This window comes from Macaca mulatta, chromosome 1, assembly GCF_049350105.2.
Source record: "Macaca mulatta isolate MMU2019108-1 chromosome 1, T2T-MMU8v2.0, whole genome shotgun sequence".
Lineage (NCBI taxonomy): Eukaryota > Metazoa > Chordata > Mammalia > Primates > Cercopithecidae > Macaca > Macaca mulatta.
This window is the reverse complement of record NC_133406.1, coordinates 34,318,010-34,340,093: the sequence shown is the minus strand read 5'-3', so window position 1 is coordinate 34,340,093 and position 22,084 is coordinate 34,318,010. Positions and strand designations below refer to the sequence as shown.

Below are 22,084 nucleotides of genomic sequence, written 5' to 3'. Positions count from 1 at the left end.
TTTTGAAAAGAAACTGTATCTTTACTGATTTTTTTGTGTGTGGAGGGTGGGGGATTTTACTTATTTTCTTTCTTTTCTTTCTTTTTTTTTTTTAGACGGAGTCTTGCTCTGTAGCCCAGGCTGGAGTGCGGTGGCGCGATCTCGGCTCACTGCAACCTCCGCCTGCCGGGTTCAAGCGATTCTCTTGCCTCCACCTCCCGGGTAGCTGGGATTACAGGTGTGCTTCACCACGCCCAGCTAATTTTTGTACTTTTAGTAGAGACAGGATTTCACCATGTTGGCCAGGCTGGTCTCGATCTCTTTTCCTCGTGATCCACCTGCCTCAGCCTCCCAAAGTGCTGGGACTGCAAGAGTGAGCCACCACATTCGCCCTTTACTTACTTTCTTAATGAAGTAGAGTTTACTGAAAAAAAAAGCCCTGGGTTTCTGAAATGCTTGAGCCCTTTTCCATACATTGCATGAAACAGCTTCAGAGAGACCGCTGGGCTTTGGGGAATGATGGACACACACAGAACACTCATTCTGTTCCTCTCAGATGCAGAACATGATGCTTGATAGGCTGGATCTTTGGAGGCACTGGTTGGAAGGATTTGCAAAGTGGTTCCAGAGGGTGATTATGAGCTACAACTCGTCAACTTCACAAAAAGACCTCTCTTTTATGGGATGCAGGGAGCTCTCTGCTATTTTGCTCTTGTTTGCTATGTAATATGAGCCCATTTAGAAACTTCATGAGGCATTAATGAAGGGCTGTTTGTCCAGAAATCACACCAGGAATCAAAGACCTCACCCCACCCGCACTCGCTCCTGCCCAATCCATACAATATATTGGAAAAGACTGGGGGCCTGGCCAGGGGCTGGAGGAGGGGAGTCCTGGGTCAGCTTGTGGCCACTTTGCAAATACTGGTAGCCACGTGGTTGACTGGGTTGCATAAACCTCCATGTCAGTGAAGATTTACCCATGGGTGAAGTGATTTGAGGGTTAGTTCTATTTGAAGGCATCATTTTTGTTTTTGGTGTGAGTAGTTATGCAGTTCTCTTATAATCTAGGATGGGCTTGAGCTTGGCTCTGGGTCAATTATTAAACAAAATGCAAGTACGTGATGAATTATATGCCATATTTATAGTCAGGGAGTCCTTTGCCTTAACGTGCTAGGTAAAACTTCCTCTTTGTTTCCTCTGGGAAACAACAATGCTGAAATGCCTTGTGATGTTTCTAAATGGGCTCATATTACATAGCAAACAAGAAGGGAATCGCAAAGAGCTCCCTGGACCCCATAAGAGATAACCCTTTTATAAAGTCAATGAGTCATCTCTACAATCACCTTCTGGAACCACTTTAAAAATCCTTCCAACCAGTGCCTCCAAAGGTTCAGCCCATCGTCTCTTGCATTCTTCATGAGTCTGAGAGGGCCAGAATGAATGTTCTGTATATACCCAGGATGTCCAAAAGCCTAGTGGTCTCTCTGAAGCTGTTTCACATTCAGAACTGCAACTGTGCAAAAAGGAGGGATGAATCTCAGAAACCCAGTGCTTTTTTGTCAGCAAACACTACTTCGATCTTCCTTTAGAATTAATAAGTTAAATGGACAATCATGAGGACTGGGAAGAGAAATACCAAGCAGTGCTTTCTTGTATAAAGAACAAACCATTATTCTCTGGCAGGCAATTCCTATGTTTGTTACCAAAGTAGACAAAAAGATTCTTTAACTATCCTTTACTCAACAAACAAAATTGATGTGGACCCATCTCTCAAGTTTTGGAGGGCAAATCTTTTTGAAAAAGTCAAAATTCCCTTTCCATCTTCAATACATTGATTAATAATGAAACAGAGTTCTAGCTGTCTTCCTCTCTGACCTAAAAGACTTAAGAATCAGACAAAAGTAGATTAAAACCCCAGCTCTCACAGTCTACTAGCTGTGTGACCTTGAAGCTCTTGGCCTCATTTTCCTCATCTGTAAACTGAGTGTAATGATAGAACTCCATGCAGAGAGTTGTCATAATGGTTAAAGTAGACCTTGAACGCATCTCACTTTTATAGTACAGGCTCTCTAAATCTTAGCTATATTTATAATTAAAACTGTTATGATGATGGTTTGCCATGTACTAGCCATAGTGTTATGTGCTTTATAAAAGGATTTGCCATTCATTCATTACCCAATGCTAGATGTGGTACTATTCGCATCTTTACTTCATAGATGAGGAAACTGAGTCATAGAACAACCATTGTTATGATTTGTGTTCTTACTGAGGTCATCAGCACAGAGCCCGATCTCTCTAGAGATTCAGTGGAGCTGATGATTCTCAGAAAAGGAACAGCCTATATTCTCACTGAAAAGGGCCATTTCCAACTCTGTGTGTCACTGGGAGGTTGGGTGCTCCAAATTAAGTGGGATGGCAAAATCACAGAATTACCCCTTCAGTAGCTGTTTCTGATCCCAAAGATTGGACCCCAGCACTCAGGGGCCATGAGGTCATGCTAGTCCTTACTGTTTTGACTCCCTCACTGTTTCTTTCCATTTTGTGTCTGCAGGCAACTCCCCATCCGATGAGTCTGAGGAGCGGGAAAGAGACCCCAAGGTGCTGACGTTCCCAGAATATATTGCGAGCTTGTCAGACTCCGGCACCAAGCGCATGGCGGCCGGAGTCCGCATGGAGTGCCAGAGCAAGGGACGATGCCCCTCGTCCTGCCCCCTGTGTCATGTGACATCCAGCCCTGACACCCCTGCTGAGCCGGTTCTGCTGGAGGTGACCAAAGCAGCCCCCATCTATGAACTAGTGACCAACAACCAGACCCAGAGGGTAAGAGGCCTGGGACTCTTGGCTCTGGGAGGCGTCAACCACAACAGAGGGCTTTTCAAATGGTGTGAGGAAGTGACAGGGTGCGGTTGAGGGCCATACTAGAATATAGATAGTGAAGCTTTTTGTTTAGCTAATCTGGGCACCTAATTTGCTCACATTTGCATGTTTGCATGTTAAGTCAAATCATTACATCTACAACACCTAGGAAAATATGATTCAAGAGTCACAACTGAGCACTTGTGTAGGGCTTTGAGCCCTACACAAAGGGCTGGAAGGAAGCAAGTAGGGAGGCACAACATTTGCCATCATCAAAGTCTTTGTTCAGAGAACCCTCATGCCCTGGGGACAGTTGTGAGAGGATGCTCAGCTCTGCCTCACTCTGGTTGGCTTGGGAGGTAGGCCAGCTTCCCTCGCTGATCCCTTAGCCTGGACCAGCTGCAGCTGGACTAGAAGGAGCATATCGGGCACAGGTTGCAAAGGGAAGAATCTGGCAGCCTCAGCCTGGAAGGGGTTGGTTTCCTGCCCATCACTCTGGCTCTAAGAACAAAACACCACATCCAGGCAGATCTTTCTGCTTTTCTATTATGCTGCTGGGCCATTACATTTCCCAACCACTCCTCTTTTGCCTCTGCCTCTCCCTTTCCAAAGATGCCAGGAGAAAATGTATGGAACCAAAAAGAAGGGCTGGAGAACTGTGTCAGAGGCCGTAGCTCAGCTCCTTTCCTAGCTCTCCAACCTCCTCAAGGACATAGAGATCAGAGTGAGTCTAAACACAAAGCAGTAGCAACAGCAACAACAACAAAAGTAAAAACAAGGAGATGCTGGGTGTGGGACTTCTGGAACTATGGCAAAGGCAGCCTTGGGGACAAGGCGACAAGGCAGCAGGAGTCGCAGCAGTGAGCTGCTTACCTGCCTGAGAGGTGTGCCCATCCAGGTGGGGTGATAATTGCTTTCTGTTTTCTCCTTAAGGAACACCTGGTGTTTGTTTCATAGGTAATGCTCAGACCAACAGGAAGGATTTTGTAGGTGTGTGTGTTTCTCTCGACTACCCGCCTCTGCCACAGATATTTCACCGCGTGTTTGAAAATAAGGTTTTTCACAGGAGCAAAATGATAAATTGTTCTCGTGGCCTACACATTTGTCTTCACTCTGATAAAGGTGGCTATGGGAAGAGGAGTGGGAGAAAAGAGACCTTTGGAAGGATGGGTCTGAAAGGATAAAGAAAGACAGAGGGCTTGGGTCACCATGGAAACCCAGAGCTGCAATGTCTTTAAGCCAATGCCCAGCCCTCTTCTTCTCCCGTTACCTGCCCCTCTTTGTCTCAAGGCTGCTGCTGCTGATACCCTAAGAGCTCCCAGACCACTTGCCTGGGAGCAGTGGGATCAGAGAGCTAATGCAAAACCATCCTTGCGACAGGGCATGCAGAGCTGCAGAATGGAGCAGGCATGCTGGGAGATGAGAGAGTGCATCGTGTTTTCTATGGAGCATTGCGAGCAAAATGGGGAAGCTGAAGGAAGTTTGTCTTTAGCAACTCCCTTTCTGGATCCCCTACTTGGCCATACCTCAGGCCCTTCCCATTCTCCCTGCACCAGTTTTAAGAGATGAGTTGAGAAATGCTTTCCATCTGGCCATCTTTTGAACTCTTTAATTTCTAAACACATAGACAAGTGGTCCTAGCTGGACTTTAGTCACTGTCATGTTTCTTCCTTAGACATATTTTGTCTTTACCATCCGCCGTTCTGTTTTTCTTTCTAATTTTGCCCTTTCCTAAAGAATGGAGATGATGAGTGAAGAAGCTACGAAGTAGAGGAGTGCCAAATCATGACATTAGAGTATAATTCAATGTATGTTTTTATTTCTATCTCTGGAGCATCGTTGGGTCCATTTTCTGACCTTTGCTGGTCTCATTGTCCTCCTGTTGAGCTAAATAATCTCTGATGCTATATTTCAGTCTAATCTGTGAATATCATAAAGAAACCAACAAATAGGTCAAACCATATAATGAACCAGGTATCTCAAACCCAACACATTTGAACTCATCATCTTCCAGCACAAACTAATACCTGTTGTGTGGCCATCCCAGTGAATGGCACTGTCTTCCACTAAGTTGCCTGAACTGGAGACTAGGGACACTTCTTAGAATTTCCTCATCATTCCCAGCATCCGTTTTGTCACCAAGAGCCACAAATATCTCTTGAATTCATTCTCTTTTTATGATACCCCCATCACAACCTGTTTCTGATACCCTTTGTGATATCAGGCTACTATCCTGTTAAAGTAACCTTCTCATTGGTCTCCCTAACAGACCACCCAGAATTATATATCTAATATGGACTTTGGATAATTTGGCATCAAAGTAATTTAATGGCTCCACAGGAATCTATTGAATACAATCTAATGTCCTCAGAACATCATTACAAGGCAATTCATGATCCAATTTTGTCTTCAGTTACTTAGGTTGTTACCACTCTATATCTTATACTCTGCACTCCAAAATTTAACTCTTTCTACTCCCTCAAACACATTTTTTCTCCTGCATAAGGCCCTTCAGACTTCAAACTCTGTCCCAAGAAAGTTCTCGCCCACATTTCTGCCATTGGAAAAGTCCTGCTGTTACTTCAGTTTCAGCTCAAATATCACCAGCTGCCAAGAGCCCTTCCTTACACTCCTAGGCCAACCCAAGTATCCCTTCATGTAATTCCCGTTGTGTGTGTATATACATCTTTTTGGTTTTTTATTGTTTTTTTTTTTTTTTTTCCTGAGATGGAGTTTCGCTCTTGTTGCCCAGGCTGGAGTGCAATGGCACGATCTTGGCTCACCACAACCTCCTCCCCCCAGGTTCAAGCGATTCTCCTGCCTCAGCCTCCCAAGTAGCTGGCATTACAGACATGTGCCACCATGCCCGGCTAATTTTGTATATTTAGTAGAGACGGGGTTTCTCCATGTTGGTCAGGCTGGTCTCAAACTCCTGACCTCAGGTTATCCACCAGCCTTGACCTCCCAAAGTGTTGGGATTACAGGCGTGAGCCACCATGCCCGACTTGTATCTACATCTTTTACAGCATGCATCACCTATTATCGCAGCTGTTGACATAGTTGTTTCCTCCCCTCTAGACTATGAGGATGTTTTTCTTCTCCAGAATCCCAGTGCCTAGCAAGTGGCTGATGCATAGTTCACTTTCTGCTAAATAAATGAATGAACAGATGCATAAATAGATAAATGAATGGATAGATGAATTTAGCTTGAAGTTCAACCACTCTCCTTGGAGATAACAATAACAAAAATTGGAAAATTTTATTTCTTTCCCGGAATAAGGATTAAGTCTGATAACAAATGTGGATTCCCTATGCAATGCTGGGTACATTGTAGATACTCAGACAAATGTAATTTCCCTTTCTCTTTCTTTCCAAATGGGTTCCTTCTTAATTCCTCTCTTCTATCCTCATCCAACAGTTTGCAGTTACCTGCAGCCCAGGATTCAGAGAGTAGGCACTCTTTTTTGTTTGTTTGTTTGTTTGTTTTTTTGAGACAGGGTCTTGCTCTGTTGCCCAGGCCGGAGTACAGTGATATGATCTCAGCTCACTGCAACCTCTGCCTGCCAGACTCAGGTGATTCTCCTGCCTCAGCCTCCTGAGTAGCTGGGATTACAGGTGCCCACGACCATGGCCAGCTTATTTTTTGTAGTTTTAGTAGAGACAAGGTTTTGTCACGTTGGCCAGGCTGGTCTTGAACTCCTGAACTCAGGTGATCCTCCCGCCTCGGCCTCTCAAAATGCTGGGATTACAGGCATGAGCCACCACACCCCGCCCAGAGTAGGAACTCTTATGCAGTGGTGTGAATCGAAGATGGAGAGTGAAAGCTTTTGCAAAATGACATTTAGCATATTTGTCATCACAGGTATTTGTCCTTTCTCTTTTGGATTGAAAATCTGATCCTGTTGCTCCACTCTTTTAAACACTGCAATTACTTACCAGTGGTCTTGAAATGTGGCCGCCTGCCTCACCACAACACACCAGGCCTCTGTGTTTCAGCCCTGTCTCCCTCCTGCTTGCTGAGAATGTCTTTTCTCCCTCAGGCTGTCTTTTACAGAGAGACCCACCTTTTTTCCATTGATTTTAGAAGTCAAGTTCCATCCAGGCTGGTCTTGTTGACATTGTTTTTTCAACCTGGAACACTGCTTCAACTTTCATGAGTAAATAACTTTTGATCCAGCCCTCAGAGCTCAGATAAAAAGTTGCACCCTCATAGAGGCCTCCGCGTACCCCTCTGTGAGCTTATCTACTCTTCCTTGTCTCTCTTGCCACCATATGCATTCATGGCAGCTCAACCTTTTCCTTTGCGGTTCTGACCACAGGTGTGGTGATTTGGTTATTGCAACTTTGCTTGTTTGTTTGTCATCTGACTTTAAGATTTATGCAGACAGGGGCCACAGGTGTCTTGTGCATCCTCGTATCCTTAATGCTTCACGTAGAAAATGGCCCCTTGCAGGTGCTTAGCAAATAATTGTTGATTGAAGGCTGTGCAAGGCAGTAGTCACAATGTTGCCTTTATTCTACCTATCTCAAAGAACGTCTGTTTTCCTAGTTTTAAGCAATGCACCTTTTAATTTCGAATTTGGATCAGTCAGGCAAAGCATAAAGTGGGCGCATATGCACCAGGCTTCATGCTGGGAGCCTAAGATGTCCAGTGAGTCATGTTGAACTCAGGTTCTGGCATTGCCCTGTTCACCAGCCTGTGACCCTGGGCAAGTCACCTCACCTCTTTGACTCTCAGTCTTCTCCACTGTAAATCATGATAACCATTCATCAAAGTGTTAGCATCGAAAAGGGCCTTGTAAATTATAAATCTCTGCACAAATGATAGTTATACTCATTCATTGGTTTCTGTTTCCTAGAGTCTTCCAATCCGGGGAGGGGGCAGGATGGACCCTTATTCTAACCATTCTATCCCAAGGTAGCCTATGTAAAGTTCTGAAAGAATGGAACATAGGCTGCTGGCTTTAGGTTTAGACATTCTGATTTTTGTAGAGTTATCTCCTTTTTTCCCTATGTCTCTTTTTCTTTTGAATTCTTTGGTCTAAAATTTTCAAGGATAGCTAGGTTTCACTTTTCTAATTCACGGATTAGATGTGAATGTGGTGAGAATGAAGCAAAGAGAAGAGAATCATAAGAAACAGCCACAGCTGCAGATGTTGGGCTCACCCAGAGAGAAAGTCCTGACCTTGGTCAGCTTGGACCAGCCATGCTCCCTGCAGCAAGTCCCACCCTCTCCCTCCCCTTGGGATGGGGCTGAGGCAGCAGTGCCCCGCTGAAGGGTCAGTACTCCATCAGGATCCACGTCCTCACCAGGGTCTGGCCCTATTACGGGTTCTGTTACTTCGCTGGTCTAATTTTATTCTTCTGTCCTTTTACTTAAAAGTAAATATCTCTATGAACCCTCTGCATGTAAAGAATTCTGCTAGGTTCTATGTTGGTTACAAATTTCTACCTAAGACTCAACCCTGTTATTCAAAGACAATAATAATTGCTGGCATTTATTGGTGACTAATGTGTTCCAGGTACTATGCATACATTATTTCATTTGGCATATATTATTATATTTAATTATCACAGCAACTCTATTAGGAAAGTGCTATTTTTATCCCATTTTATTATTGAGGAAACTGAGCTTATGTAACTTGCCCAAGGTCACATGGCAGTGATTGGCAAAGTGGGAGTTCTCACTCAGGGCCGACAGCTCCAGAGCCCAGCTCTTAGCCTGTGTGTCACATTGCTTCTCCTGTTCATGATTTACTAAGAAAGAAATGCCTAATGCCTAATCACAACCCAAGGCAGCATTGCAAAAATATTGTAAGCAGGTTAGAAAGCATGCTGAAGGAATGCAAAGGGAATACTGGGGCAGGTAGATAAGGATGCACAGAGAGGCATTTGGGAAAAGGCTAATGCTCTGGGCGGAGGGAAGAGTAGCCACCCAGAAGATGTGTGGTAGAGGCATCATTTTTTTCTAGAGCCTAAGTTGTGGAATGATGGAGTGGCATATGAGGCAGATGGAGGGCAGAATATGACTTGCTCCCAAAGTGGCAGCCCGTTACCACAAGGGGGAACTGTTACGGTAAAGGGAGAGGGACACCCTAGAGGTTCTAAGAGGTTCAGGCTTCCCAGAAACAATCTCCTGGAATCAGAAATTGAGACTCCACAGTGATAAAGTGGCCACACAACCTGCTGCCGGAAGTAATTTAGGGCCATGCAGATCCTTGACACTCTGCCTCTTGATTCTGATGGCCTAGCCCTGGCTTCTCAACACTCAATCTTTTCCCTGTTCTCTCACGCAGCTCTTGCAGGAGGCTACCATGAGCTCTCTCTGGTGCTCCGGGACTGGAGATGTCATCGAGGACTGGTGTCGATGTGACTCCACTGCTTTTGGAGCTGATGGACTCCCCACCTGTGCACCTCTCCCGCAGCCTGTGTACGGTTCTCTTTCTCTCTTTCAGCATTATTTTGGAAACAAATACTGAGTGTCTACTATTTGCAAAGAAATAGGCTGGGTACTGGGAAACATAAAGAAAAATATGACACAACACCTGCCTTCAGAGAGTTTTCAGTCTACCAGGGGAGGCAGCACAGATGGTTTGATAGAAGAAAGGGTGTGACAAGTGTTAACGAGTGGCATTTAAAGAAAGTGTGAAGAGGGAATGGTCAAGTCTGAACTGAAGCCGTGGTGAAGGCTTTGTGGAGGAGGTGACACTTGAACTTCTCCTTGAAGGTGGAGAAAGTCGGACAGCATAACTAGAAGACAATGGGGAGAAAAGTGCCATTGTAATGGAAGAATGAGATCTACACTGAGAGCTTAACTAGACCAACAGCATAACCACTCATTGAACACTTACTGGGTGCCAGGCATTGTATGGAGCAGTTAGATACTGCTCATTTAATAGACAAAAAAAAATGCATTCAAATGGATTGAATGATTTTTCCAAAGTGGTAGAGCAGGAAGCAGAATTGGCGAAGAGGCATGTTCTTGGCCATTATAAATTGGAGAGGATAAAATTGAGAGATTGTCTGGGGTAGAACCAACAGGGCTTGGTGACTGAATGAAGTAGTGGTGAGGAGAAAGGATAAGTGGAAAGGGAACTTAAGGCTTCTAACCCTGGTGGCTGGGAAGATGAATAGGCCACCAGTGAGCAAAGAAGAATAAAAGAATATGCAGGTTTGAGGAGGAGGCCAGTTTCATTTGGGCTTGCCTTGGAGCTGTCATGGGGTAGCTGAGTGTATGGGGATGTTCATTGTGCCAAAAGAAAGATGGAGCTCTGCAAAAAAGTAAATACTAGGGATGAGATTTCAGTCAACCCCAGAGAAATGGGAGATGAAACCACAGCTATTAGAAAGAATGCTTCAGAACAAGAATCAAGTGGGAAGAGCAGAGGGCTGGGGATGAACAATAGGAGGGTCTGCATTTGAGGGGTGAAGAGGATGAAGTGCTACAAAGGTGTCTGAGAATGGACATGCCCAATTTCCTTCCCCTCAATGGAAGACTAAACAGAACTGGCCAAGCTGAGGGCTGGGACCTGAGACAAGAATCCCTTGTAGCCTCTAATATGGCATCTGCCATGGGACTGAAGCCGCAGGAATATTGTATCTAATAAAGAGTGCTGGCAGGACAAGCTGGAAGAGAGTGACCCCAGGGGCTGGTAAGGCAAAGAAATCCTGAAGTAAGGATCAGGACCTGCAAAAGTGGAAGGCTGAGTAGGCAGGATCAACAGACCACTTAGGAAACCAGCAATGGAGAGGCTGCCCTCAGGCCTGTTTCATGCAGGTGCGGGTAGGCACTATAGGACCAGGACAGAGCAAGAAGAAATCAGAGAAAGAGGAGAATGCAGCGCTAGAGGGTCATTACAAGCCAATTTCTTCTCTTGTCCAAAGTCTTCCTTCTCTCTGTAGGTGGTGTTAGATACGTACAGCCTTTGGCTATAGATCCACCAACTTTTGGCTTCCTGTTCTTCATAGTCACAATTTGGACTTCTTGAGTTAAAAGAGAATCAAGCTCATTATTAATAAAAGTTCTTTCATTTAATATAAAGGGAGCTGCTAGGAGAACTGCTGCTGTTAGACTAATTCACCAGATAAGAGAGCTAACTCTGAAACAATACTGAAGCTACCAAATGGTTATCAGGTGGACACAAGATCCAGCCATAATGTCCTAGGGCTTATTTTGTTTTTAAACCTGTGTTTACTAGATCTTATTGCAAAAGATTAAATTGGGCTAAATTTTCATAAACAGTAAATGTCTATTTAAGAGTTTCCTTTTCTTGACAACTGATCACCTCCTTCAGTAGCAAACCTTAATTTCAGTGGGAAATGAAAATATACTCTAGTTTTACACAAGTCTGTGTAAATCATATACGCTTCTATTTCTCACAAGAGACTGGGTTTAGTCCATATTTTCACAGAATTTGTGTTCTCAGAAGTCTAACTTACTTAATATTCCTAATGCTTTTTTTTTTCAAAATAGCACTCTGCATATGACTCTAATTAATGAATTTGTCAATATCTGCACTGTTTTGGGTCTATTCCATCTTCAATGTCATATGCAAACTATACACTCCTTCACTAACAGAAGAGCATGTGTTTTGTATTATTTTCCCACTAGTTGAATTCCTTACTTTTGTGCCCACAGCCTACTATAATTTATTTTTGAAACTCTTATCACATATTATTATAATCACATGTATAATTATATGCTTCTATTGTTCACTAAGCTCCATGAAAGAAGGGACTGGATGGGCTTGTGTACCACTGCATCCCCAGCAACAAATGGGTGCTTCACAAATGTCTATTGAATTAAAATTCAAGATTGCACATGGTTTGGTGTCATTCATTCTTAGTACCTTGCACAGTGATCCTTGAGACCACCGACAGGCACCTGTGAGCTGAGCAGAGGAAAGGAGGGTCAGGAATATGAGTGATCATGAGATCTGGGAACCAAGGATGAGATAAATGGCAGGAATACTTGTAAGGGAGGGAGGCTGGAGTGAGCAGGAATGGGGAACATTCCCAGAATCCAATGGTCTTGAAAGAAACACAGAATTGGAAGAAAGAGGGGAAACCTGAGGCACATACAAGAAATAAGAAGGTGGCTGTGAATTGAAACCACGTGGACAGTTAAGAGATCCATAGCAGTGAATGCCAACAAGGATTACTAAGTTTCTATGAGGTACAGAGAGGTATGAGCTGTCAAGGCAAGACAGTGGTAAATGTGGACAACTTGTAAAGAATGAGGAGAGTATGAAGTGAGAAAAGCAAGGAAAGGCTGGAATCAGGAACCAGGATATCCACAGAAACCCAAGAGCAAAGACAGAAACTGAAATCAGAATCTGGGTAAGCAGGCAGAGGTCATCACTCCAAGGAGAACTTGACATGTGTTCAACTTTCTCTTGTCCAGTAAAGCCCCCTATGAATATTACTTCCAAACTGAACCTGTTCCAAGGTCCAGCTAGCAGATGGCATGGATAAAAGGATAGGTTAGTTTCCATAGCAAGAAGGGAAGCTGGGGTTTCCCCCACTGGCAGGGCAGATCCTGATAAGGTTATGGAAGCCAAACCAACTGTGGCCTTATTAATTTGAGATTCTGGACATCACCTTCAATATGTCTTTATATGAGCAGTATACACATACTTTCTTGATATTTTTCAAGAGAAAATCTAGAAATTATGATATTTTCCAGCCATATAAAAGGTACTACTCCAAAAGCCCTATCCTCTGACCCATGTAATATGCAGACATTCATTCATCTTTGACTCACCTACTGATTTATTTATTTACACTTATTGGCTGAGTTTATAATATGTAACAGGCATTTAATACATACAACTTAGATCTCAAGAGTCCTCAAAAACATTACTATCTTTTGAAAGAGACAGGCCCTCAAAGACATCATTTTTGCAGTTGGTTGGGAAAGAAAAGTTTACAGTATCACAATTGAGGTAGTCAATGCCCAAAGTGAGTCACAGTTGTGTCCCTGCTTCATGTTCCTTCTCATCTGCACACAGGCTGAGACTCTCCACGGTTCATGAGCCCAGCAGCACTCTTGTGGTCCTGGAGTGGGAACACTCAGAGCCACCAATCGGGGTGCAGATTGTAGATTACCTCCTCCGTCAAGAGAAAGTCACTGACAGGATGGACCACTCCAAAGTGGAGACAGGTGAGCACCTTCTACCTTATGGACTTGTCTTGATCCAAGGTGATAGAACTAAAAACAGAGAAAAATGCCCTGCGTCATGGCTTTGCTCCAGGTCCCCAGTAGCCCAGGGCAGTGCAGGAGGAGCAGGGAGAAGAAGAAGCTGTTCTGCTTCTCCGAGAAGCAGCTGTTCTTCCAAGCAGCAGTCATCTTGTCCATTTAAGAGTTTTTGCCTGGTGAGCATCTGACAAAGCCTTGTTTTGATTTTGCTTTTTGTTTATAAAAGAGGTGTCCATTTCATTGCCTGTAGGCACACTCACAAAGAAACAACAATGTAGTACACTAGTTATCCTAGCCCACAATTAGGAAACAATTCTCTGCTAACCACTGCCGTGATTACAGAAAAAAAAAAAAAATTCCTTTGCTAATAACCTCCCTCCAGGCAAAAGCATGTGCAAACAGATGTGTTTGGCCCATGTCTTTTCCTGAAGCAAACTGCTTTTCTCAGGTCCACCTAGAAGAGGGAAGCCTTAACTGAATGGAAACACCCCATGAAAAATGTTCCTTGCCTTAATATTTCACTACATGCACACAGTGAAAGGTCAACATTCATAATCCCAAAAACTTATGCATGGGATGTGGTCACTAGCAGGATGATGGCACCAACAATCTAATTCAAAATAAACAGCTTCTGGTGAGCTTGCCACTGAGGGTTAGAGACGCACACAGCTGCCTTCAGGCATAGAGAGCTGCCTACTGCTTCTTCCAAGGCCCTTTGCCTGATGTGCACAGGTATTGCTGAGGTATAGTAGGGGCCACTGACCAGAATGCTTTCTCTGTCCATGCCAAGAACATTTTATAAAGGAGCGCTCAGGCCGGGCGTGGTGCCTCACGCCTGTATTCCCAGCACTTTGGGAGGCCGAGTTCGAGACCATCCTCACCAACATGGTGAAACCCCGGCACGTGCCTGTAATCTCAGCTACTCAGGAGACTGAGGCAGGGGAATTGCTTGAACCCAGGAGGCGGAGGTTGCAGTAAGCCAAGATCGCACCACTGCACTCCAGCCTGGGCGACAGAGCTAGACTCTGTCTCAAAAAAAAAAAAAAAAAAAAAGCCCTCAGATGTGATGTGTACCTCTTGCCCTAGTTGTGTCTGAACTAACTCTAGACAAATGGCTCTGAGTGATTAAATATGAAATAGAAAAGGCCATTCCTTCTAGGTCTCCTTTCTCTACCCTAGAGATTGAGGACCAAGTCATTGTCATGTTAAGTTCTCACTGAGTTGACTCCATCTCCTCATTGCTTGGCCATCATTGTTTCTCATGCCTTTTCCATTCCTTTTCCTCTGGGCAGAAACAGTGCTGAGCTTTGTGGATGACATCATCTCTGGAGCAAAGTCTCCTTGTGCAATGCCGTCTCAGGTGCCGGACAAGCAGCTCACCACCATCTCTCTGATCATACGATGCCTGGAACCTGACACCATTTACATGTGAGTAACACATGCCTACATAGTGACTCCTTACCCTGACAGTCCCAAGGCTTCTTACTGGTTTCTTCTTACTACTTGAGTTCCTTTAGAGTCTCAGTAAAATATTTTGAGTCTCTTAAGTCTTATCCCAGGTGGCATTATAGAGAATCTTCTCGAGTACTTAGGCACTGGAGTGGGGGGAACTAGAGAGATAATACGGTCCTGTCCCTTGAGGAGTTTGCAACATAGAGTGGAAAAATATAAAAAACTAACTTTGACTTAAGGCAGAATTAAATAATGTAGATAGAAAAGCAAAAAATGAAAAAAAAATTGTAAAAGAGAAGAAAGAAGTGATTAATTCTAACTAGAGTGGATGTCATCTAAACTGTGTTGTGTAGAATTTCAACCGACAGAGTCACGTTGGAAAGGGTATACTAGGCTCAGGACACTGCAAAAGCAAAGGTGAAGAAGCATGAAGGTGAGTAGCAAGTAGTCTAGTAGGGCAGAGGCAGATGGTGAGTAAAAGGGAAAGGAAGAAAGTGAGACTGGAAAGATAGAATGCTCTAAGTCCAAGGAGTCATTTTTGAGGAAAGGCATAGAATACCAAGAACTCGCTTTGGAAAGCTAGCTAGCTCCGATGGCATTGAAGTAATTTATAAAGGTTAGAAATGGGCAGCATTTTTCTTCAAAGAAATGCAGTGAACTATATCATGGCCCTTGGAATGACCCTATTCTTTCTGTGAACTCTTCCCCATTTCTCCCTGTGCTCTGGAAACAATTGTAAAATGTTTGTGACGCAGAGATGTAAAAGATGCCAGAAAAGGAGAGATAATGATAGAATCTAAATCTTGATGGAAAAATTTGGGTGCTAAGGCAGAATTCATAGTGATGTTGTTGTAGGACTTCATGACCCCATCAGTATGAAAAACATTTAACAGTTTGCAGAGGAGGTCACGAGAATAGAGTCAAGGTTTCCAGAATAAATCATTTCTATTTCTACAGTTAAAGAGTTCAGAGATGAAAAGCACTAGAAATTTGAGTGGCATTGATTGCAAGATGAACTTCAGTGCTCAGGCTGAATGTCTTCAGTATAGGAAAAAGGGATGTTGCTATGGGCCATGCATGATGAAAGTAAAGTACATAAACACAAGTGACATTCTAGAGGATTTCGACAGTATATATAGACACAGATGAGAATACTAAGACCATGTTGGTCCATTTTTTGGGTGATTCCACCAATGCCATGATTCTCTTTGGCCCTTTTGATGGGGGGCAGTTGTGGCCCCTTTATTGGAGGGGAGCGGGTGAAAGGAACAAGGATTCGAGAGTGCAGACCACCTAATCTGCTGTAAAGCATCTCAAACTCAGTGAAACTTGAACTACTGTTTACAGTAAAGACTCATAGTCCTTCAGTTGTGACTAAGTCACACTGTTAATTAGGAATTCCAAAGTTCCTATGTACAAGAGGTGGTATTACGAGTGCAGCCATTACCCACTCTGCGACCCTCCTCATGTTGGCCTGATTGGCTGCGTTTCTGATCAGAGACCGAGGCCAATACCGTCTCTCACTCCAGCTGTCTTTGGTGATCTCCCATTATGTCCCTCCTACATCTTATAAAATGCAAACTATGAATGCTGATTTTTGAAAAGTTGGAGCCAATGCAGGGGATTAAGGAAGAAACAGCAAATCTCCACCAGGTGGCGCTGCAGATCACAAGAAGAGGGCCGTGTGGGAGGCCAGGAGTGGCGTTCCTCTCCCTGAAGGATCCAGGAGAGCTGCACTTCAGCCTAGGGATAGGGAGAGAGGCCTGGATTAAGAGTTGAGAATACATGGGCTGCGAGCCTGGTTTTTTGTTCCTAACTACTAAATGGCTGTAAGCAAGACACTTAAACTTTCTCTAACTAAGTTTTCTTTCTATAAACTGGCAGGAGGGTGGCCTTCATTAATGGAGTGCTGACTACGCACGTGGGTGCCTCACACTCAGTGTCTCTGAGAATCCTCTCTGACTCTATGGGATTAGGGGTATTGTTTCCATTTTATAATTGAGGAAACAGGTGCAAGAAAACGGAGTATCTGCCCCAGAATCACACAGCTAGTTGCTTGGGTTCTGCAAGCCTTCCATCTTACTCCCCACTGCTCTAGGTTACTGTGAGAATCTCAGAGCATGACCTCATTACCTCATATTAAAGCAGAGAGCTGGCTCTGCACCTGAGATCCACAGAGGTGGAACAGCATTTCTGCTTAGCTGGCTTCCTTTGTCACTCTGTATATTTTATTTAATGCTTTTCAAAACATTATTCTGAGAAGGATCCATGGTACAAAAACAGTGAAGAGCTCCTACTTGAAAGAGACCTTAAAGTATGTTTGGTCCAGCATTCTTCATTTTACAGATGAAGAAACTGAGGCCAGGGTAGGGAAGTGACTCACGAGCCTTTCAACCCACTGCGCCATCATCACAATGCATGCTCACAGGAGAGCTGCTCTCTTTCCAGATGTGTGACAGCAGACAGATAATTCAGAAAAAAAGGGAGCCAAATCTGAGGGATGGGCAGAAACCACCATGCCCAGAGAAGGAAAGTGGGAAAGTAGCAGACAAGACAGTCAGTCCTTAGCAGGGGCTTACGAGTCCTCCACTCACATCGCGTTTCAGGCCTTATAAGACCCACCTCTAGAAGCAAAGCTGTTCTGTGTCGGTGCACACGCACACCGGCCTGCGTCGGGGTCATCACCAAGTCTCTAGCCATGGGCTGAACAATCCCAGCCAGGCACGGTGGAAGAAGCCCAGAAGTTTTGGACAAAGCAGTAAATACACTTATACATGAGCCCTCCAACTGGGAACAGGGCTTATCTCTTCTGCCCAGTAATCCCATCTAACCCTCTGAGGGTGCTGAGTCTTCAGTGGTAGAAACGATAACGCTAATGGTAAGCCGAGGCATTTCCACATGAAATGTGTAAAGTGCTCCCCGGGCCATAATGGTTAAATAAACTGACCGCTCTTTCAGTGGCCCTCCAAGACTGAGAGATTTGGGACTACTGAATAATGGCTCTTAGATCAAGCCCCAACCCTCCTTGGAAGGTTAACTGAAGCATCTCCTTTTCTGATACCTGCTTCATGTTAAAAATAAAATACACTACTCAAAGTGGAAAGAGCTTGAGAACTTAAATTTTGCCCCATCAGGGTAATGTGAGAATTAATGTGAGGACAGGTATTTTCATCCTAGGTCAGCATCCAATACAGTTTAGCTGGAACTTACAGCAAGACAGGCCACAAGGCAGAGCTTGGGCAAGCATGGGGAGGGAAGAGGTGGGGACTGAGAGAGAAGGGGTCCATCTGACAACCAATTAGGATGTTTCTTATCATAGTCCAAGGACACTTAGAAATTAAAGGTCCAGGGTTAAGGAATGGTGGGCTACAAAAGGTGGCTGGAATGCAGCCACAAATGGTCTAGGGCAGGTGACCTTTTAACATATGGCAGGCAGCATCATGTGGCCCAGAGCTGCACATAGCCAGACTGCAGCCCTGAGTTCCAAGGCCATGCTCAGGGCTCTGGAAGTCAGGCAGGAACAGGCAGAGCAGGGCCAGAATGACAGGGGATGGGGCACTAGGCAGGCAGGGCCTCAGCAATGGAAACCAGGGCAGGGGCCTAGACACGGAGACTCAGACACACAGTCAGGGATGCAGGCCCTATAGGAAGAGGGAGAGCAAACTGCGAGTTCTCATCAGCGTCAGGAGATAGGAAGTCCCGTTCTCTCCCAGGCTGATGCTTTCGGGCCAGCATGGTCACAGAGCTGGGGCATGGGCCTGGCCCAGTCCTCTGGTCCTTGCACCTTTGGGGCCCTTCCTGAGAGGGAGGTCAAGGTGGTCTAGAGCAGGTGGACAGAGGAGGGAGTTGGTGCCTGACCTGAGACTGGATTGTGGGATTGAACCAGGAACAGAGCTGGCTCTACACAGGGCTGGTCAGATACACCAGCTGGGGTTTGGTGGCCCCATTCGCAATTCTAGAAACAGTACCAGAAGCTGATGAGGCATCAGCATATGGCCTGTGGGGCCAAATGATGGAAAATTTTATGGCTGCCATTGCTATGGGTCCAGCCAGCCTAGCATTGCCACCGGGAAGCTGTAGGGGCTGGGTGCGAGGGGCCCCCTCTGACCTTAGAGGGGAAGAATGGCAAGGAAACAAGAGCGAGAAGACCTTGGGTTTGGAATCAGGGTCAGGCTGGGTTTGAGTACTAGGTAAGACCATTTATCAGATCTCAGGAACAGGGGATGAGGCAGAGGCCAGTGAAGTGGATTGAGCCACTGTGTTGCAGACAGGAGTGAAGGCTTGCACACTTGGTCCTGGTCTGACAGCAAGGAGGGGCCGAAGTCCTGCAGGAGGTCAGCAGGTGTGGCCCAACCTACTGTGTCTTGAATCCAGGCAGGTCATCACATTCTGAGTCCCAGCAGACTAGTGTTCAGGTGGTATGGGACCTGCCTGTGTGAAGCCCCCGTGATTCGCATGAGAATTTGGAGAAAGTAGAGAGAAGGTAAATGATGTATCACGGCACACAGGCTCTCACACTGACCTTTCTGTGGATGTCTTTGTGGGGAGGGAGTGGTGGACCATGGTTGCTTTTTCTCTGTTGAGAGAAATGCATATTTCTTGCTGGTATCATTAGGCAATTATCTGTATCTTTTCTACTTCACCAGTGTGTCTGTTCCACGCCCAGCTGACATTTAACTGGACTACTGTGTCTCGGGGCCTCTCTCTCCTTTTCACCTCTCTCCCTCCCTGTAACTCTGCCAAAAGGAAAGAAAATCAATAATTGTCAATAAACGCAGCCTCCTGTGGTGACACAGCAGAAAGTAAAGCGACAAGAAAGGCAACATTAATGATTTTCTTTAGACCGACTGGGTTGGTTATCAGAGACCCTTGGTGCAAACACTGGAGCTGACGGTCATGGTTATGTTCAGATTCCCTTCTTAGTGGCAGAACCTAGAATTCCTCTGGGTTCACTGCACATGGCACAGCACTGAAGAGGACTAATGTGATATATGTAGTGTCATGAACCATATTATCTTTCAGGTATTTCTGTACATTATTGTCTCATTTCGTTCTCATAGTGGCTTACAAGTAGTCTTATTATCATCTCCATTTCGCAGGCATTCACTATAACTATGTGGCTTCAGACCCAAGTTCTGACCATCCGTTTCCAAAGATGTAAACTGTTTCCCTGAGTGGTTTATCAAAGTTTAACAGGCACCAGAGTCACCTGGACGGCCCAGGAAAGCACAGAGGTCTAGTCCCCATCCCTAGAGTTTCTGATTCAGTGGGTCTGGGCTAGGGTCTGCTGCTCCCAGTTTCCCAGGTAATGCTGGTCCTGCTGGTCTGGAACCCCCACTTTGTGAACCAGTGCCTGAGGCCGTGATGCTTTCTGCCAAAAAATATACCCACAGCAGCAAATTACAACCCAAGACCCACTAGGAAGCAATGAGGAGCTCTGGGCTGCATCTTTCTGCCTGGAATGGTGGCAGTAAACGTGAACCAGGATGATGAGAGTATCCGGGTCTGTAGTCACCCATCCAGGCAGAGCTGGGCCATGAAGTAGGGCCACAGAGATCTAGTCTCCAGCCATACTGTTTCTGCTAACCATGCCCTCCCACTCCCTGCCAGGTTCACGCTGTGGGGAGTGGACAACACAGGACGGCGCTCCAGGCCAAGCGATGTGATCGTGAAGACCCCATGCCCCGTGGTGGATGATGTCAAAGCTCAAGGTAAGAGGCATTGAAGTTAGCAGGGTTTCTGAAGGGATGCCCCAGGTACTCCCCCTTGCTATGAGGACAGAGGGACCAAGAGAGTTGAATGGAGCAACCTGGAGTTCAGCAGGGAGGGAGAATTCAAGGCCCAGTACAGGAGCATTGCCTTTCCAGAAATACTCCTCAGCTGTTGGCAAAAGTTCTCATCGTATTGCATTACTCCACATAGTCATAAGTCAAGGAGCCCATAGGAGACACTGGTGAAGCCCCCTAGCGTACACGATCATGTGCCAGGTGCTTACATACATAGTGAAGTACCTGTGATCTCTGCCCTCAAGATACTGATATGGTCATTTACTCTGTCTACAGGTTTTTGTACACCTGAAAGTTTATTTTGAATCAACATGTACAGCAAGGCTGCAGATTTGGAGTTAATTGCTAAATCCCCCCATCCCTGACAAAAATGCATCAAAATTTTTAATTGTATATTTTGAAGTTATTATGGGCCAGTTGTTTGATAAATAACTGGCTGTCTTCAGTACATGCTCCCCTGCAGGATCAGTCCCTGTTAATTAAGAAAACCTTGTCTTCAGTCAGCATCCCTTGCATAAAGCTTACCTTTTCCTCATGACAGTACCTGGCTGCTCTTGACATCATCCCCTGTTCTAAGGTTTTTACACCCTATTTATAACCAGAATTTTATTCATCCTGGTCAACACTTCTACAGGCCTCCAGCACTAATTTAAGTGATCTTATCAACCACTAACATGGTAGTATTGAACAGATAGTATTTGCATATTAACAGACATTGATGCTGAAAGTTTTAGGTTGTGCAAGTTTCAGTAGTTTCAGTAAGAGAAACATTGTGTCCAGTCTGATTTGCTGACATTCCTTAAATCACCTTGTATAAGGCTCCTGACTCCAGGTGTATTAGATTGACAGGAGGGACATAATCCCAGAATGTCCAAGGGGTGACATTATGATGATGCAAAATCACAGGTGAAAGAGTGACCTGGATTCCCATTAATTAAAACCACTAATATTGTAGCGCTGTACAAGGTCTGAAAAGATTTTCATCTTTAATCTGCAAAGCATGTTTAAGGTAGGGTTATTTCCAACACAGACGTCTGATCATATCAAGGGCCCTTCTTAAAACTCTTTAATGTATTGCCATTCCTCTTGTGACAAAAACATTAAACAGGTACATTAGGACCTACATGGAGTGGCCCCAGCCCACTTCTCCAGCACTTTGGCCCCCTCCCTTAGCCGATTTCTGCATTCCAGCCTCACTGCCTTCTTCAGTTCTTCCAACACCATTTTCATTCTGCCATGAGGCCTTTGCACACATGGGTCCCATTACCTAGAATTCTCTTACCCTGTCAACTGATGAACACCTCTTAGTCTGCAAATCTCAGACCAAGTGTCCCTCCTTCAGGGCAGAAGGGACCAGGAGCCATAATGAGGTATCCTCACAGTACCATGTTTCATTCTTCAGAACATTCATCATATTTATTATTATAATGATGTGTTCAATGCCTGTCTACCTCACAAGACAGTGAGCTCCATGAGATCAGGCTCCCAGTCTGTTTTTGTCCACTGTTAAATCACTAACACCTGGGAGGCAGTGTGGTTGACCAACTCATTGCAGAGAACCTGGAATCAACATCCCAGGTTCAAATGCCTGTTTCCCATCTAACCGCTTGATCTTCAACAGGTTACTTCACCCCATGCCTCAGTTTACTCATCTGTAAAGTGGGAATGGGGGAGGTAGTATCCTAGCTAATGAGGTTCTAGTGAAAATTAAATGACTTAATTAATGTAAAATAGAAAAAAAAACCCACCCAATGCGTGGCATATAATAATTATTCAGTAAAACCTGCAATTATTATCAGTAACCAACCATAGA

At 44.8% G+C, this 22,084-nt stretch overlaps 1 protein-coding gene across 2 annotated transcripts in view; it reads left to right on the top strand.

Annotated features, from left to right (window-relative positions):
- ASTN1 (astrotactin 1) overlaps nt 1-22,084 on the top strand; it is a 306,207-nt gene that overhangs the window by 270,518 nt on the left and 13,605 nt on the right. For both annotated transcript variants that reach the window (NM_001266732.1, XM_077989823.1), the window contains 5 exon segments: nt 2,531-2,799; nt 9,132-9,265; nt 12,846-12,997; nt 14,326-14,461; nt 20,096-20,196. In NM_001266732.1, coding sequence (NP_001253661.1) covers nt 2,531-2,799; nt 9,132-9,265; nt 12,846-12,997; nt 14,326-14,461; nt 20,096-20,196 — 792 coding nt within the window.